The sequence below is a fragment of the Halyomorpha halys genome, unplaced genomic scaffold (assembly GCF_000696795.3).
Source record: "Halyomorpha halys isolate HHAL.00 unplaced genomic scaffold, Hhal_1.1 Scaffold689.1, whole genome shotgun sequence".
NCBI lineage: Eukaryota > Metazoa > Arthropoda > Insecta > Hemiptera > Pentatomidae > Halyomorpha > Halyomorpha halys.
The window spans coordinates 475,356-496,159 of NW_027113663.1; the positions used below are offsets into that span (position 1 = coordinate 475,356).

At 30.1% G+C, this 20,804-nt stretch overlaps 1 protein-coding gene across 4 annotated transcripts in view; it reads left to right on the plus strand.

Moving 5' to 3' along the window:
- The window catches only part of LOC106685400 (Extracellular sulfatase Sulf1), a gene marked incomplete in the record, with an annotated part of 308,543 nt that overhangs the window by 119,220 nt on the left and 168,519 nt on the right, over positions 1-20,804 (plus strand). For all 4 annotated transcript variants that reach the window (XM_067051057.1, XM_067051056.1, XM_067051055.1 and 1 more), the window contains 1 exon segment: positions 11,553-11,745. In XM_067051057.1, coding sequence (XP_066907158.1) covers positions 11,610-11,745 — 136 coding nt within the window.

Here is a 20,804-nt window from a genome sequence, read left to right on the forward strand (position 1 = left end):
TTCGACAGGGGTAAGAGTAACATTATTAAATGAAACTGTAGGGCAGTCAGTTGGTTTACGACGAACGGTAAAGGTGATTTGATGGGATTTGTTGGAATTTATCGTAATGATCCAATTACAACACCATTCTTCGAGGGCTGAGATTAAAAATTTAAAAAAAAAGATTAAAAAGTTCTATATTACTACTCAAAGTATTATTGAAATTAATAATTATATTACAATTAATTGATTTATGTCCTACAAAATTAATATATATATATATTATAGTATGAACTCTAAAAAATAAGAATCGTACTCTAATTACATCATCTAAATACTTAGCCGATGTAATGATGTAATGAACTAGACTTAGCACGAAGCTCCGAATTTACCAGAATGACTTATATCAGGTAATTCTGTTTATTTTGAAACGACTGAGGGGTTGAAATAGTACCGCCTGTTCTATGTTCCATACCCGATTTAACTGGCTTTCAGATTTACTTCTATTTTTTCAGTGCATATCCGAATCGTTTATCTTCAGTTAATTATTTAAACAGATCCCCCTGTTAACATCTTGCATTTTCGTGTAAGAATTATATTTAGAGTAAATAAACAGTTTGATCGTTTAAAAATGATTATATATTTATTTTTAAATATTTAAAATTCGACATTTTAATGTTTTTGGAGTCTTTAAAAGCTTATGCTGTATAAAAACTTTTATCTTTACAGATAGTATTTTGAAATTTTAAAATCAAATTCAGGGCTTGGGTCAAATCCAAGATCCAAGAGAAATTTTTTATATAAATAAATATATGAAGGTCAACTTCTGTTAATTTTTTCATATTTTTTGTTTTCTAATTTTTGGTCAATTTATTAAAATATTGAATTTCAACACATATTGCATATTTTATACTATGAGAGAGGGTGCAATAATTGATCACAATATTTAAAATTAATATGTATTCATTAAGAGGTAATTATGAAAAATTAAATTATAAGCTTTTTTCTAATGAGGAAACGATGTTTACTCTCTCTGACCTATTAATAGAAAAAACTTGATAACAAGCGTATGTAAAGTAGTTCCAAAACAAAACTGTTTCTGTCCGAAGAAATTAAGTAATATTGGAAATACGTTTACAGATTAAAGTATTAAAAAAAATGTTTCATGGATTATAAGATCAATAGTCAGTTCTCAAATTTGTCTGGAATTTTTGCTGTTGTATATATAATATTTGTTGGTAACGAAGTTTCAAAAGAATGTAGGTATCACACATTTATTTTTTATTAATTATTGGAGAAGTTTGTCGGGGGGTGCGGTCAGCAAAGAACAACATAAATAAACAAAACCATATTTATTTATTTTATGCCGACGTTTCGACCTGAGTTTCAGGTCTTCATCAGGGGTTTTGGCGAGAAGGTAGGCTTGCAACTGAACACTTAATTTTTATAAGGAACGAACAAGTTGGGTTGTGTCTTTAAACTCAAAAATTCATAAAAAATCAAATCTGACATGGGTAAAAAGTATTTATTTTTTTAAAATACCTTTAAAATTATTTTAATAATAAAATTTCAAAATATTATACTTATAATTATTTTTGTTAATAAAGGGTATTTTAATAAAAAAATTATTTAGACCCACGGGTTCCCGTAAAAAGGTCGCATCCCGCCTAAAACATCGGTTCATGTACGGCCTAGCAATGATGTTTCACCGAGTACAGTTTAGGGTTAATATAAGATTACGAATACCTTAATCTAAACTGTGAAACTGAAGTAATATTTCCTGAATGGATAACGTAATTACTTATTACGTTAACTGTTACTTATATAGGCATTATAACGTATGCAGTATTACCGATTTTCTGTGTTGCATATTGATATTATAATATTGTTTTTACAAAAGAGCGTAATATCGCTCATATTTTGAATGAATTAAAGAGACAGAAACATACCTAATGCAAGAGTTCTCAGGAGTAAACTAGTGAAATATAAATTGTCTGATATTAGTATTTGGACTTCAGGAACATGCAATACATTCATCGAGCGATAAACAGCTTCAGTAGTTCAAACAAAGCCTACGATGATAACGTTGATAATGTCTTCAAGTGATTTCTTAATCGATTCTCATAGGCCTCCAAAGGTATCAGCAAATATTAAACAATTGACAATTTCGTATTGTATCTCTAAAGTAAATTGTCTCGAGCTGGCTGTGATTAGGCTTTGTATAAACGGTGCAATCAGCACGTAGTAATTAGCCAATGCTAAGCGCCAATCTCTACAGATTGTGATAAGCGTGCTCTGTAAAGATTACTCCTTATCTTATTGTAAAATATTATATTGAAAGGATAATACTTCGAATTAACTGATTATCCCTGGGATTATTTTTAAATTAGGAACTAAACTCGAAGGAACATGTGAGATGAATTGAAAGAACATACAACGTAGGAAATATATAGCATTAAGTGTAAAAAAAAAAACATTTCTTGGTAAGGATGAGAGACATCGAAATGTTTTGAAAATATCGATTTTTTGAGGATGATGTTTTTTTAACAACGATGTCTCAATTTTTCATTTTTACATACAAAAGTAACTTAATAAAAAGAAAAAAAAAATTGTATAAACAGATTTCTATCAACAATGTGGTAGGATGAGGATGAGTACTTCCTACCTTCACGATTGTAACGGGATAAAGAAAAATTAAAAGTGTTCCATCAACCACTTCTGACTATCCGGAACTTTACTGAGCATGCGTGTTTTCCCTCCCAAACCCTATACTGCTCATGGAGTTCAAAAACATCGATGTATTTTTGGCAATGTTTTGAAACATCAATACTTTAATATTGAAAATCGATGTTTTGTTGTCGATGTCGCATCCCTACTTCTTGGAGTATCTGACATGTTTGCTATTTTTGCAATATTTTATTTTTTTTATTTTCATTGTTCCAAATTTTTTATGAGAACGAAATGGGGACAGATTTCATTTATTTGGTCTCTCCTTCCTTTATAACGTAGTCATTATGACAGTTGATTTGTAGCAGCCTTTTGCTAATTTTATTTTTAATCTTTGGATGCCAAAGTTTGGTATTGTTTCTGATAATACATTCTTACTTCTTGAATTAGCGTTTTTGCTTAATCCTTATATATAACCGTTTAAATAGAACATCCTTATTTAATTATTATTATTAATAAATATTTATATCATCCCTATTATGATATAGCTAAGTAAATTTATTGTTATAATTAAAGTAAAAACGCCATGTCATGGTCATTGTCAGTTGGGCCCTATCATAATAATAAATATTTTTTTAATTCTAACAAATCCTAACATTTTTAAAGGTTTACATCAGCAAGTACTTGAACTATAACAATTTTTAAAACAGATATGTTAGTTGTGTATTTACAAAGCAATATATTTGAATGATTAAAAAAAAAAAAAAAAATGGTATATCTCATATCTCTGTTTACGAGATATATCATAGAATCCTTCCTAAACGAGAAGGCTGAAGATTTTTTTTTTAGATAATGACAATTGGTTGACTAAAATGTGACCGGTAGTCCAGGATACACTTGCTCGAAACTCATTCTGGAAGTTTTCTCAGAACAGACATTTATCATAAAAAGTAACTTTTTCCTAAACTATAATGTTAGGAACTTGCTCCAAGACTTTCAACTCCCCTCAATACATCAACTCACACTGCTACAAATTTCTGTAAATCATAGTTATTATAAATTTTGTTAATGCAGGTTTTTTATTATTATGTTTAAACTTTTTTTACATTAATTTTGAAGTTATTAATCATCTCTTATCGTTGTAATACAAAATGCATAAATATGAAATTTTTGTATGTTATCTATTACTGGATTAATCTATAATCTATATGTTAAAATGTGTGTTGTATTTTAATTTTTTTTTATTTGTAAATACATAAGAATTCTATTACATAATAGAATACAGATCAGAAAAAAGTTCAAATTTTCATATAGACTGAATAGCATTTTTCAAAATTCTATATATAAGACGTTATTTTTTATAATGAAAGTATATATATTTGATAAATAAATATTAAAAAGTGTAATATTTAAATATATATTAAATTAATTCTGTGAATACATAAGTTCAAGCGATTTAATATACTTATTGCAAGTGATTTAAAATTTACAAAATAAATTAGTTTGATAGTAGAAATTAGTTATATTTTACGCCATTTCTAAGAAAAATATATAATGTATACAACTATTTCGAAAAGTTGATGTTTGGATTTCCAAATGATAAAATTAAAGAACATGAACTTAGAAATGTTTAATAAAGTAATTGTACATTATAAAAATAATCATAATTTATAAGTAAAGTATATTTTCATTTTTTAATATAAAAAGTTAAAAGAAACATACAGAATTATTTTATTTACATAACGGTATACTTTAATAGTTTTCATTCGGTATAGTTATGATGAAAATCCACTATCGAAACGAAATAAAACTTTCCTATACTTCAACCTTAAGGTAATTTGTAATCATTTAATCCTCGTAGATGTTTCGAAATACATTATGATGGAATCCAGCTTCCATAGATAGGACATGACAGCACAGGAAACCAAGAGGATTGATATTGCGAAATGATATTACGAACATCGTTATAGTTAATATTAGCCGGGTAACGACTCTTTGATGGCGGTTCTGCATCTTTCTTCATGGAGGGATTGCCTTCTCGAGGACACAGAGCTCGGGCAGGGTCGGAAGTCAGGAGTCCAACAGAAGGTTGTGTAATTTCCTTCCAGTCTATTACCACGCCTATATTGATATAAATGCCGATTGTATTGTTTCAATATTGCAACGGGCCTTTTTGTTTTCCATTCTTTTTGTGATAATATAGAGGATTCATGCTGGTGATACAGAACATTATTCAAAGACATTAGTATTCGAATATTTATTAATAACTTTTATTCCAAAAAAAAATACAGAAACCACTTTGATAAAAATAAAATAATTTTAATAGGTATCGAAGCAATTAAGTTTTACTACTATAAAAATACGTCTGAGAAATCAAAGATATCCGTAAATTTTGCAAATAATTCTTTTAAAATCCACTGTTTTTATTAAATATTAGGAAAACAATTTAAATAACGTTATTTTCCAAGTCCTTGTGGAACTGCTAGGAACTTTGCGCATCTTCCATCAAGGTTTCTGTTGTATAATGTATGATGAGTAAACGTATACACGTACCGGCCATTTTCCTACATAAGATGTTTTTCCTTCATTATTTTCATTACGCTCAAGTTAAGAACTTCGTGGTTCGTAATTATAGGAAATTGCATTACTCAAGGTGCAAGGCTATGCTCAATATTATTGGCTATTCTCTTATCAAGCTGTTGAAATCACAGCCCTTTAGATAGATAGTTTGTTGGGGATTTCATTAATGTTACTTTCCCTATTTCGTCAAGAGTTGAGAAATGATGTTAGTTATTTGACTTCTCTACGAGATTATAGGTTACTAAATGAGTTGCCCATTACAACCTTATGGATTTTTGGATAAAACACTCGTGAAGCCTTTCCTATTCAAACCTTTTATTATAAACTAATGAAGTGGTATTGAAATGTTTGCAGTGTGGATGGCTTTGATGGGTTTAAATAAATAGAAGTCAGAGTTTAAGCGAGGTCCAGGCTCAAAATTCACTAAAGAAAAAAATAAATTTATAAAAGTTAGTTGTATTATATTTTTACTATGGAGGCCAGGCTCAAAATTCACTAAAAAAAAATATATATTGAAAAAAAATAGTAGTAATATATTTTTACTCTCATTTACTTATAAATGGATTATACAGTAAGGGGAAGTACTGCGATAATGAAAAATTTTGAATTCGAGTTTTTGACGTATATACACGTAATGAGGTACCCTGAGTCGAAATAACCAAAATAGCTTTTGTTTGTTGTGTGGTTGTAAACAGCCTGGCTCAAAATAAAAATAGTAAGAAACTGAAATTACATACTTAATTCGAGAATATGCCAAGCATGTTACAGAAAATTTTTCGAAAAAATTGAATAACCACAGAAGTTAAATCGATTTTCCTTTTTTTTTTTCAATTTCATCAAAAACGGCTCAAAGGATTTCGGGTAAACTCATTGTAAAACTAACTGATCTTTTAGATAAATATATCATCATCATCGAAATAGTTTATCAGGAGTTAAATGTCGAATTAAAAAAAAAATCCTATAAAGTTGTTTATTAGAAATAAATAACCATTTTTTATTGCTAACAGTAATAAAAAAAATGTATAAAATATTGTAATTTTATAATTATCTAATCGAGAAAAATGAAGAAATAGAGACAGCAGTTGATGACGAATCGTGCTCGATCTCTCCCGATTGCAATCATATGTACACAGCTTTGTCATATTTTCTTAAATTCTTGGCAAGGACGAGGTCGTTAGTCATTCACACCACGAGAAACCCTGAGATACAAATTTATATAGTAACAGAAAAATAAAAAATTATTTTGGATATTTTCGCTATCCGTTGAAAAAAAAATATTCGCAAACATATTTATGCTAGATTTCGTTTTTCTGTGACTTCTATAGCTTTATAGTAGTTATAGCTTACGTTATTAAGAAGTTCTATAATCACCAAATAATAAAGTAATAGGACAAATTAAATAATTTAACTTAAAATAACAAAAGAATATAACATAAAATACATCATATCTTGGCTGAAGCTAATTAATCTTGCCAGTACAAAATGATTTTCAGAATCAAAAAATAAACGCCTATCCCATCAAATCCAACTGTTTTTGTTTTATGGCTGAGTTTTATTACTCATTTCAACCAAATATTTATAAGTAAAAACGCTATAAGTTTTTTTGAATCTCTTTATTTATTGACTGAAGGTAGCGTTAAGAGAATAATGAGCAGGTAAAATTGAATCATATAACAATGTTAAAAATTACATAAGAACTTAAATGTTCTGGTTAAGATAAATAAAAAAAAAATACATTTTCTGACACATGTTGCAGGGCTGTATTAATATTATATATGCATATTGAGACGAATAATAAATAAAAAAATAAATGCCGGAGATGAGAATACGATACTAAGCGATATTGAGGCAGGGAAGGTGTCAATAAGCGGTGCTCCACCGGCGAGGGTAACATGTGGCCACGCTACATTCCAATCCATCCCCACCCACCAGTCTGCTCATCTCATGTCCGCTCGTTTCGGCTGTATTGTACAATACCATTATCATATCCAAATTACTTTAATCACCCTTTAAAGCAACTAGAAGTTTAATGATCTGCCTCTATAAACTTTACGTTAACAGTTGCAGAACACTAAGTAATAGCTGACAATAAAAAAAAAAAAAAAAAAAGGCAATTATTTCACCACAATTTTTGATTAATTTAATAAAAACTATATATGCAGTGTAATCTCTGCAATCCGATCTAATTACTGCAGGATGTGTTAGGAGTGTTAGGATTTCTGAAAAGTTCGAATTAAATAAAGTACTAAATGTTCTCTGCCTGCTGAGTGTTTTTTTTAGACAAATTATAAATAGTTATTGTTTTTTTTAAAAATAAATATAAATATAAATAATAATAGAAATTTTTTTAGTGATGCTGGTACTTTTAAAGATATGAAGCTCCTAATGAAAAATTTAAATATTCTCGGAAAAAACTTCAGGGCCCTTGCAACATTTCAATACTTTAATATTAATTTTTTAATGACGTATATTGTACCCCTTGTATAGTCTCGATAAAAACTGAACCTTGGTCTGACAGTAAATAGCGCGAAATATTTTTCTTTATTTAAAAAAACTCAAAAATGATTTTTTTTTTTATATTTATAAGTTTTGGAACAGCCACCATTTATTATTTCTCCTAACATGAGTTATCAAAAATTGAGGTAAAATAACCTTTTGGACTCTTGGACTATTATACACGACCTTCTGTAGTAGTATTTTTTCCCCTACGAATTAGCCATGATCCAGAATGGGGGGGGGGGTCGAGAGTGATTCCGGTGGGTCCGTCACTACATAAATATTATCACGTAAAGCGTTGCTAATGCACTCGGCCAACACAACCACTATTGTGCCTAAACCTAATTATTATTACTGCTTCATTTGGATCAGAGCTGATTTTTTGTGAGAAATTCCCAACAAATATTTTTTCGACATAAAAGGGTCCTAAATTGGCATAAATACAAATGTTGTTAGGTTATAACCTGATATTCTTGATTATTTCTTGAAAATGAGCTGTAGATAGTTGATCATAGATTAATGATTGGAGAATTATATTTCATCTTTCACTGTTTACAATCTACTACCATCTAATTCCACGATTATCAATCAATTTAATTTTTTTTACTATTCAATTATCAGTTATGAATTTTTTATCATTTATGATCTAGTTCGATATTTTGTATAATTCCAAATTTGTTTGTATACTATTCCTTTTCAATTTTATGTTTCTCTAAATGTTGTTGTTATCTCTTTTGTTCTATAGCCCTGGTGAAGACCTGAAACTCAGGTCGAAAGGTCGGCATAAAATAAATAAATATGGTTTTGTTTATTTATGTTGTTCTTTGCTGACTGCACCCCTCCCCCTCCCCCCCCCGACAAACTTCTCCAATCATTTCTTTAAAACGTTGACCAGTTGGTTAACTGTCTTCTCATTGCATATAAATAATATTGTTCAAAATCAAAGATTTTTACAAAACTTATTTGGTAAAACGTTTCAACCTCGGAATTCTAGTTATAGAAATATGAGTACAATCTTTTGTAGATTGTCACTACAATCCTGGAGAACTTTGACTCTATCCTCATCCACTCGTTCTTTTCGGCCGCAATTATAAAATAAAATAATAAAAGTACAACTAAAATAAATCTCCTATAATTAAAAAAAAAGTTATGGATGATCTAAAACAGGGTTGGACAAATTCTAAAGATCTCTGATCGACATCTTATGATAATACAGTGTTTAAGTCAATACAATAACAAACAATATCAAATTAAATAAATAAATTATAAATAATAAATTGTTTAAAGCACTGCCTTACAATAATTTCTATCAAGATTTTTCGGACAAAAAAAATCTACTTTTTTCCTATATTATTCTATATAACATCCAAATCCCATAATAACGTGTTATCCATGATAGCCTGATTGGTTCTAAAAATGCTTAATTGGCTTGGGTTATCAGTAAGTACAGTGCAGGTGGTAACGCTATCTATAGAATAAACCTTATCAGGCATCTGCTTACGGATAAGGAAATAGTAGACGGGAATAGCTTGGGTTAGTTGATGAGTATATCCAATACAGGACAGTCTTATCTCACAATATAACTTTTAAGGTAAGGAAAACATTCTACTTGTAAATGGAGAACATTCAGCTGAAGGAAACTATTTTATTTAAAGTTAATTCTTTTTGTTTTAATTTCAAATTTCATTTATTGATAAATATTTCTGCCACAACCTCCGTCAACAAGTAATAGTAATAAATGATCACATTCATACCAAAATCAAAAAGATAAAAAATAAATTATATAATATCCTTTAATAATATTTCACTTATTCCTGTCCTACAGATCCGCTACCTTGGACTACATCTGGTCAAGAAAAAAAAATCTGTTATTTCACCCCAATTTTTGATAAATTTAATAATCAATAGTCGAAATTGATAAGTTTTTCAAATAGAGTAAGAGGAAATAAAAAATGGTGGCTGTTTCGAAACGTTAAAAAAAATAATTCATGCATATTTACATATCTTAACAGCTATTTACAACAGCAGAAAAACTAATAGAATACCATTTAAAGTAAAGTAAATTTTCTGAAACATGTTTTCTACTAGAGCTATTAACCCCTAATGGTTCTTGAGATATAAATTACCTAAAATAAATTCACTAACTACTGATTTTTGAGTACATTTTTTATGAAATGTTGCTTTTAAAAAAACTGTATCTCTGGAACTATTTTAAGTTGACAGTTCTATTAGGACTCATATTTTAGCAAGTTTACTCTACTTTAAATTATACTTTATGATATGGAGCAACGAATGAAAAATTAATTTTTTTAACGTTTTGAAACAGCCGCCATTTTTTATTTCTCACAACTATATTTAACAGACTAATCATTTTGACTATTAATTATACATAATTTTCATTAAAGTTATCTAAGATTGAGGTAAAGTACTGCCTTTTTTTTCCAACGGGCTCTTGCATTATTATACAAAACTGAAAATACAGGAAGATGCAGGTCAATTCCGACAGATGCAACACTTACTAGATAAACCATGCAAGTTTCCAATCGATTACAAAAGACTGATATAAAATAAAGTCCTATTTGGACTTGAGGGATTGAGCTTTGAGGCTCCTCTAAAACCATCGAAATATTTTCGTACTCATTCCTTACAATCCATTATCCTTCGAAAAATCCTCAATTCTACTTTGCGAAAAACAAAATTATTCATAAAACCTTAATGCTCCTCCATATGTAGCCGATCTAGCCTGAACCAGATATCAATCCATCCATTCTAAACTCCCTAACCACCCAAACCCGCTAGTTTCTAAAGCTAGCTTCCTCCTCTATTCCAGACATTCCTCTGAAGTGCCTGAAAAGAAGATGGCCTCGAGATCTACTGATGTAGAAATGTCATTGAGTGCTTCCAATAGGTAGTTTCCCCACAAGAGTGTATTATACCATTGTAATAGAACTAACATAGCAATCTCTTGAAATTTAAATAAATAAAATATTTTCACCAAGATATTAATTATCGAATTTTCAAAATATGTTCCACTTTTGACAAATGATCAACCTTAAAGTAAAAAAAGGATTTTCAAAAATGATACTATTATATGCCGGATTATTTTGTTCTTTCTTTCTTCTTCGAGCTAACCTTGCACCCCCGGATCGGACAGATGCTGGAGGACGTGCCGTTCCGGCTGAGGAAGCCCCTTCGAGGTCCATTCAGCGTCGGATCTTCCTTCACCTCCTCTCGCTCCATTGACCAGGCTAAGCGCTAGTTCCATCATGTGCTCCCTTTATTAGCTTCTTCAGTGTCTGGCAGTCATTATCCCTGTCTGAAGTAAGTGCAATTTCGCTCACCTGGTCGATGCTGTAGACGAAACCGATTCCAGAAAAAAATCCGAAGAAAAATGATGGACATTGAATTGAGACTAGATAGAATAGAATAGGAACTAGAGAAAGGCAATATGATGGTTAAAGAATGTTAAGTTCACTGGCCTGACAAACTTTAGATTTATAGATGCGGAAAATAATGGAATTAGTTGCAGTCAAGTTGGAAAATTAGTATGCCCACGTAAATTTTAGGATACAGGTTTTTAAACGGATTTTTTATTAAACAAGAGGAAACCTGATATTCTTACTTGAAGTATGATTTATCTTTAATAGGAATGACAGTTAAAAATAACCAAAGTGTCAGTAACTGCCAGTAACTGCCTTTTCGAATGTTTATCCGTCAGATTTTGATTGCATTTGTAAAGCCTCCGGACCTCACCAACTTTTAATTTGTTATTTGTAAGTAATAAAAAATGTAAATTAAGAAATATTTAATAAAATTATATTTATTTACAGGTTAAATAAAAAGTCCCTCCTACAAAAATGGACACTAGAGACTGAACAGCGACTATAATGCAACTGTGGTGGCTGCTGCTGGCCTGTTGGCTGGGGTGCTTGGAGGCTGCAAGGCAGAGGTATCTGCCGCACACGAAGGAAAGAAGGCCCAACATTGTCCTCATCATGACAGATGACCAGGATGTTGAGCTTGGTGAGTCGTCTTTATAAGTTTTATTAAAATATTTATAGTAAACATAAACATAATAAAGGATTTGTGAGATACTTTCACAGGCATTTTACAGTAAGGATGAGTTTTTAAAAGGATTTAGTTCGGTTCAAAGATCGATACATACAATAAACTATATAGATATATACATAATATTAGTTTATGATTAGAAGTGAACAAATATTACAATTTTGCATGGGAGATACATAAGATGGGATAAAATATAAAAAAATAATGAAAAATTTAAATAATAAGAGGACAGTAAAAAAGTAAATCTAATATCTATGACAGCGATTTAAAACTTTAAGTTATGAATAAGTCGGTATTGTAAGAAAGAAGCAGGTTTTATTTTTTTTTCTTTCCTCCTGATTTTATTTATTAAGTAGATACAATATATATATCTACATATATGCATACATATTTAGTGCCCTTCCTTTGCCACATTATAAGGAATTGGGATGGGTCCGTTGTTTTATTGTATAGATATCTTAAAATTACAAATATATTAAGGAATTTTAAATCCACGAGAATTTAGTAATATACTTTGGAACTTTCAAACTTGTGCGAATGATGATGAAATTTTGGTTAATTTAAGATTCATATCTAAATCCTTACAATCGAAAATCCTTCCTAAGATCCTCAATGCTCCTTACTATTTCACAAATAAAATCATTCATAAAGATATACTTAAAGTTCCAAATGTAACCGATCTAGCCCGAACCATCCAAACCCACTAGTTTCTAACCTAGCTTCCTCATCCATTCCTGACAATCTCCCGAAGCGTTTGAAAAAAAGTTGGTAACGAGACCATCTAATGTAAAAACGTTATTACAGTGCTACCAATAATTCTCTACACGCCTGTATCACTCCATCATAAACTTACATCAAATTTACTGGATGTATCACTACGTACAGTTGTAAATTTCAATAAAGAAAAAAATTCTTATCTTAAATATATTTGTAATTTTGAAATATCTACTGCCTCAAGAAAATAAAGCTGATTAAGACTTACAAACTTAATCACCTACTAACATCTTATAAATTTTCTCTCCGCCTCAAATTATTAACTTATAAAAGTTTACTTAGACCAGCCCTGCACTGGGAGCACCTATGCTGACTAACACAGCATCCACGACAGCGAAGAAACTGACGAAGAGCGAAAACTAACCACATCCATACGACACTGAGACTGCCAACACTGACAGAATTCAACTTACGGAGGCATATGAAATTCTTTGATAACCTTTAACATTGCACTAACACACAATTACAGACAATACACCAATAGGACGCTCACAAATATAACAAACAAACATAAACAGTCTCAGACTCGAATTAGGACTACTAACTTGCAACTGACAAGACAACTGGTGAGTCCCGTCATTAGACAGACACAAAATTGTTTTTCCTTTCTATATTCTTCATATTCCCTATCCTCAGTCCCCTCTTAAAATGGAGTAAAAGAGTTTAATTTCATTAATCCTCATTACCTCTTCCCTCTTATAACAAACCCTTATATCTATGAGGCTTAGAAATAATAAAAAATATATATAATAAACACCATTGGTGAGTTTCTGTAATCAGTATTGTGGGTACTGTAGAACTTCTGTCCCGTGTCCATATCTATGTAATATCTGCAGAAGATATCTGTTCAAATATTGCAGGTACATCAGAGCTCCTTCCTCAATACCACTTCTAAGTTATATCAATGGAAAATTCTTGTCTGAAGCTTTAAATTATAATAAAGTGCATATATAAATAGTATTTTGAGAGAGAAGACCATGATTAAAGGAGGTCTACAAGTTGGGACTTTTGTCAAGTAATAAATAAACGTTTTACATTGTTATCAATAAATATATAGTGGTTGACTAATTTTAGTCAACGATAATAAAGACGAACCAATGGTTACTCATCAGAAACATTCATCAGTTTTCTGTTTATTTAAGGTTGTATCACCCATATCTTTCCCATGAGTATTTTATTCCGTTCAAAATTACGAAAGTATGAATTCTTTGTTATAAATTTTATCACAACATAATAATTGATTGACGAAAATAGTGACTTGCCAGATTTCTATGTGTTAATATTTTCTGTTACGTTTGGATTAAAAAAAAATACCAATCAGTCTAATGGAAATCATTGATTCTGTAAACGTAATAGCCAACTAAAAGTTAACTAAAACGTTATAATGTCTTGTTTATTAGTAATAATTTTAATATTAAATTACTAATGTAATCTTGGTATATCACACTGATAATTTATCGTAATAGGTTAGGGCACATCGAGAGGTATTATCTCTTTTAAAATGGAAAAGTAACTGACATGTTCCAATCCAGAGAGCTAGAAATAGCACGGACTAGAAAGCACCATCAATCAAACAATTATAGTTAGTTCAATGATGGCCCTGCTTCATACAATGATTGACCTAGCGTCGCCTCATTGCCTTAATGCTCTCTCGTATATTATTTATCATCCATTAGTTAAATTATATTGGATTTGTATTTGCAATACCGCCTATTTCACTTGGGTAAATATTTCAATTTTTTTTTATATTATCTTTTCTAAGTTTTGTACAATGTATCACTGTAACTTCGAAAATCAAAAGAGTGCTCTATTGTTAAAATTTGTGTCAGTATTTGAAGGAAGGGTACAAGTTGTCTATTGAGCCGATAAATTTCTACAAATTGCTTTCATTAAACCAAACATTATGGAGGCAAAGCAAAATGGCGAATAGTTTCTATTTTGAAAAAAAAAACAGTGACAGGAATTAACAAAGTATATTTCCATTTTTCTCAATATTATTTATGACTTATTATCAATACATAAATTATTTTTTAAATAAAGCGTATTATTAAATTTTTCGAAGATATATATTTTACTACTTTTATTAAAAATTATTTTTTTAAATAAAGCGTATTATTAAACTTTTCAATGATAAATATTTCACAAATTTTATTAAAATTATTTTTTTTTTTAAATAAAGCGTATATTTAAACTTTTCAATGGTATATATTTCTTTACTTTTATTAAAATTATTTTTTTTAAATAAAGCGATTATTAAACTTTTCAATGGTATATATTTCTCTACTTTACTTAAATTATTTTTTAAATAAAGCGTATTATTAAACTTTTCAAGGAGATAGATTTCTCTATATTTTTTTAAATAAGGCGTATTATTAAACTTTTCAATGATATATACTTCTCTACTTTTTTGAAATTATTTTTTTAAATAAAGCGTATTATTAACTTTTTATGATATATATTTCTCTACTGCTTATAACGGCAATAGATGCATTTTTTCTTGCCCCTCATTAGAGTGAGGGTTCATTGTAATTCATTAGAAACCCGGGGACTAATTTGTAGTTGCAATTAGTAAAAAAAAAATATTTTGTTCGTTTTTTTAATTATGTAAACACTGATATGCAAAAAGCTTGAAATTTGAAGGTTATTTTTCGGTTAAAATACAAAGTTATACAAGTGTGAAAAACAAAATTTTCTAGCCTTGATATCCAGAACGTCTTCGCAACAAGGAAAGCCGTCTCTGACCTCAAGAACAGGATATAGACACGGGCAGAATTTCGTCTCCAATTTTTAAAGTGGTCAGTAATTTAGCGACAAAGCATTGCCTGAGTTGAGCCAATCCCATTTATAATGCTAAATAACCAAATTCTGCGAATAGGCACATTGTTTAACTGTCAACAAAGAAGTGTTCCTCCACCTCCGATCCTCCACGCATTACATTGATATGTTAATTTTGGAGATTAGGGACTGTATTTATGGCCAACGGAAGTTTGGATCGCCCACACCGCAGCGAATCTTACGCCTCTCGACCTATAAAGCCTCCACTTCTTCGAAAAGAGAAAAATAAATCCAAAGCAATACTGCTACTTACAGTTTCCAATAATGCTTCGTGATTGAAGTTTTAGATTACCAAATTCTGTCGGGCGCTATTATTGAATCGGCTGTTTTCAAATATATGTAACTTTAGAAAGACTGTTCTATTGAAGAATTGAACTACAACCTACCACGATTGAGAGAAATAAGTATTAACATCCTAAGTATTCATACCATACACACAGGAAAAAGAAGAAAAGTAAATAAATCACATTTTTAAGGAATGAATCTGAGGAAAAACAAGAGTTTTTTCCTAAAATAAGTAATACATAGTCGATATCATATAAATTTTTATCTATTATTTGATCTGTTTTTATTACATCGATTATATTTTTATTCAGTAATTTTAGTATTTTAATTTTCACAAAAGTAAGAAAATAAATAATTTCAAATATGATAATGTATAAATATCGATATACTTGAATGTAGTAATTATGTAAAAATTAAATGACCTGCGGTAAAATGAAAATAAACAAGTTAAGTGTTGGGAAGACTCTAATTCGGTAAAACAATAAAAATAAATAATATAACTTTTACTACTATTAAAATATAATTTTTTTTTATACTTAAACTAAATCATACATCCAAATACAATTTGATTTTGAATTATATTATAGTTGATAATAGTAATTATATATTTATAATCTTTACACTTTCTTGAGACTGATTAATAATGTTTAAATAAATAAATGTTATCCTATTAATTTTAAAATATTTTTTATACCTTTATAAGACCGACGTTATACTAATTATAATTACACTTCGGATCTCTAACTTTAACCGACCATCTCTTGATTCCGATTATTATAAGCTAGGTTCGGTATATATATATATTTACCATAATAGTCAAAATTTCGTCAAGGAGTTTCTATGATTTTGCGTGCCTCTTCTACAGTCGCTCGAATTTTAATCACAGGTTTGAAATAAAATAGGTGTTAAAAAAATTTGCTATGCCATTTGGAGGTTAAACTTTTTTCTCTCACTTTTTTATTTGCGATTTTTAGATGATTTTAAGGATTTGTGTACCTCAACAGTTCCTTTAGATTGATTAAGCTGTTTTCAATTTTTTTTTTTGCGATTTGTAAGCATTAATGAAGCAATTAAACCACTTTCAATATGTTTTTCAAACAAAATGAAACATATAGGGATTATGTTCTGCCTCACACGCATTTTGACTTATTGATTTATTTTAGCATAATATTTTTTAAATGTTTTTGACATTGTGCGAGGAAGTTTCAAATCAATACATGTTTGAATGTGCTAATGTTGAATACAAATACCTCTATAAGTAAACATAGCTCTAAAGTAATCGGATCAATAGAATTTATAGAGAAAATATTTACTTTAGGTGACTTCCTATACGCCCCATTTACGAGTTAATTTCATCCCTTTCAAAACATCCGAGTGTTACTTTGAATATGTATTGAATGAACAGGCAGTAGTCTACATTCGAAGTGAACAGAACTAAAGCGAAATAGTGTGGTTTTAAAACTCAGTTTATTCGTTAATAATCTGAGCTTCTTCTACAGTCTATTTGAAAGTGTTTCCTGTGTTTTTGTTTTTCTTATAAATAAATCAGAATATTTAGAAGCGACGAAGCTTAATTTGTTAATATATAAAAAGTAGAGCAGTTATTTTCAACATACTAAATGAATATGTTATTTTTAATTTAAAAAAAAAATGGAATCAATGTTATTTTAGGTTAAAAATCAGGCGAGTACGTGCTTTTATATAAAAATGAGCATATGTTTTTGTAGTAGATATTTTATATTTTACAACTAACAATTTTATATGTGTAATTTTTATTTAATTTTCTTTTAGCGTTTGTCTAAACAATCTCTGTATGCGTTGTTCGTTATCCAAGTTTTCTATTTCTAATTATGTAGTTCGCTGTTATTCTAATAATGTGTAGACAAGTTCTATTGTAGATCAATATTGTATTTAAGTGGAGAAGATGTTCGGGGTGTGCGTTCAGCAAAAAAAAAAAAAAAAAAAAAAAGCACAAACAAACAAAAAATTATTTATTCGTGCCGACGTTTCGACCTGAGTTTTAGGTGTTCATCAGGGAGCTTTCGGCAGAGATTCTAGCTGACTCATAATAAACGAGTTTAGTCAGTCGAGTTTAGCCAGAATCTCTGCCGAAAGCTCTCTGCTGAAGACATGAAAGTCAGGTTGAAACGCCGGCGCGAATAATATTTTTTTTTATTTAAGGCAATGAAGGTGATGTTTGCCTAGTTAGTAGGTGACCGACCTATTTTAACTATAGGGGGGTCAAGTTTTTCAATTTGTTGGACCACCACTCAATGAAAAGTCAACACCACAGGCCGAATTCGAACCGGCAACGCCCGCGGATCTCAGAACAATAGACCTAGGCTTAACCATCTAAGCTACGGACGACCCTAAATAATTTTTGTAGTTGTCCATTTGTGTTTTTTTTTCTTTTGCTTCCCCACTTCAGTCAACTATCTACACCTCATAATGGCACTGTATTTAATTTACCTTGTATTTTAAAACAGACCAATAATTGTACATAGCGAAGTGACAATTCAGTAATGTATAATTTTTATTTCCGATGTAAATTTTTTAACGTTGTATCATATATTATTCTTTCTATTAGGTATCATAATGTGTAAATAGATCTTGATGATATTCTCTGATACTCTTTTTGTAAATAATAAGATGATGGAATGTGAGAGTGGGTAGCTCTTTGGTAAGGCACTGGTCTACTAACTCCAAGTACTCAGATTGGAATCCGGCTGTGGCGGATAACTATTTTCTGTTTCACAGTAGCCGTGAGTTAGCCCTGCGGATTCGGGGCTCTACTCAGCCTCATTAAGCCGGTACCCTTAATTGAGCAAAAACCAGGCGGTCGAACGTAATTCTGACCAAATCACCTCTTTGAAATAACAGTACTTCCTTACAAAGTACTGTAGCCCATCATGGGTTGTTGCTGTACAGATACAATTTAATGTTATTTGGCTCTCGTATGGATACGCAAATTTTTGTTTTGTAGATTTTCAGTCTTTTATACTGTTGAAATGGTTAACTGTATGATTAAAGTTTCTTAGATACATATACATACACATCTCTGCTTAGCATGTTTTAATTTTGGTTAGAATTTTACGGATTTCAGAAGATAACGTAGAGATTTTTTTTACTGAGAGATAGCTCTAACCCAAAATGAATTAATTAATTTTTTTTTATCATTCATTTATTTAGTGTCAGATGTGACACTATTCAATAATTGCTTTGTACGATTCATCTTTGGGGTTCCCAGGGGGCGCCTCTGTCACCCGATTTTATGAAGAGTTGAAGTGGCTTTACTCCTCTTTCCGTCGTAAATATTTCCTTGCTTCCTTTCTCTATCAAGTTATCCAATGCCGCCGTCCATCGTACATCTCTGATATCCTTCAATCTAAGTCCTCAGTACATTCCCGCAATACCCGCTCACGGCCTTCAGACTCATATGTAACTGCCCATCGAACCGCAGCCTTTGGTAGATCTTTCATCATACCGTTCCTCTTCCCTATGGAATTCTATTCCCTCCTTTATTCGTAGTTCTAATACCCTTCCAATTTTCAAATCCCGTATTTTCGACTACCTTCTGTTCACCCAATTCCGTGGACCCAAACTTGGGTTCAAGTTTCAAAAAAGCTTTATATATTTGCTGTATTTTATGTCTTAGATCTTCGTTTATAATTGTAAATATGTACACTAGCAGAAATTATATCTTTTCATTCATTACTTTTTAGTTTAATTGTATTTGATTTTTTATCATTTTTTTTCTTTTTATTTACTATCAGAAGTCATCTTATGTTTTATGATATGACAAGTGGTTTCATTTTATTTGTTTTATCATTATTTTATATATTCTGTTAATTATGATTGTATATTTTTAAATTCAGTGTATTATTTTATTTTATGATTTTTTATATCTTGTAATTTCATTTCTCTTTTTTAATTTACTGTAAGGCTCTAAAGCCTAATTTTGACGCCTGTATATTATTCTAAAGGGATCAATCCCAGAATAAATAAAGATTATTATTACCATTCTTCAAATAAAATAGCGATATATTTATACATACTAAACACACATTTATATATAAACAGGATAGGAATCAATGTGAATCAGAAAACACTTTGCTCAAGGTGCAAGCTGAATGCGTTTACGGCCTATTGCCTGTGCCTGTGCAACGCTGGCGTATTTTTAACTTTATGGTGAAGACCATTACAAGTTGATGAGTGTGTCGTGCAATATCTTGGCTATAACTGTGGCCGTTAAGGGTCCAACATAACACGTCGAAGGATATTGAGAATGCGCCCCATTAATTTATAAACCGATAAGAAAAATGAATTTAATACCGAGTTTATGATTATTACTTATAAGAATCAGCAGAGTTATGATTTTTGTTTTATCAAAACTTTGATATCCACTTCACTTTATAGGGCCAATATCGCGAATAGGCACAAATGGTATTGAGTTGGTATCAGTAGATTTGCTAGGCGCCTTATCTAGCTCGGCTTTCCGTTTTGTTGTTGTGTCTGAACCATTTTGTTAAAAGCCCCCAATATCACGCCTGCTAAAAGCATTGTGATCTTAGATTCAGGTTAGATAGAAAGTGGTCAGAGTTTATCGCAATAACTTTTATGAATAATTAAATATAATTCACATTACTGCTTTGAAATTTAGAAGAAATATTATTCATCAAATTCAGTTAGTTAATATTAAAAATAAATATTAAAGTATAATGTATAATTCAAACTTCTATTTTATTTTTTATTTTTTTAATAATACAATTTAACCAAAAACTGCTAAGCAAAAAAATTATCCTTAAACGCAATAGGTTTGAAGTTACGATAACTATAGAAATGTGTCCTTTCACTACTAAATTTGCACACCCATTTTAATTTTAGAAAAGGAAAACTGTCTCCAAGCGGAGTAAATCCAAATTTTATTTATTCATACGCATAAAAATCTGCCACAAGCTTGGGCAATTAGTAATAGTGATAAATGATCACATTCATACCAATAAAATAGATAGAATATACTACAAATAAATAAAAGTACAAAATGTTATATAAAATCTATGTAAATATCGATATTTTAATAACTATAGAAAAGAAGGTAACCTGAAACCAGATTTATAAAC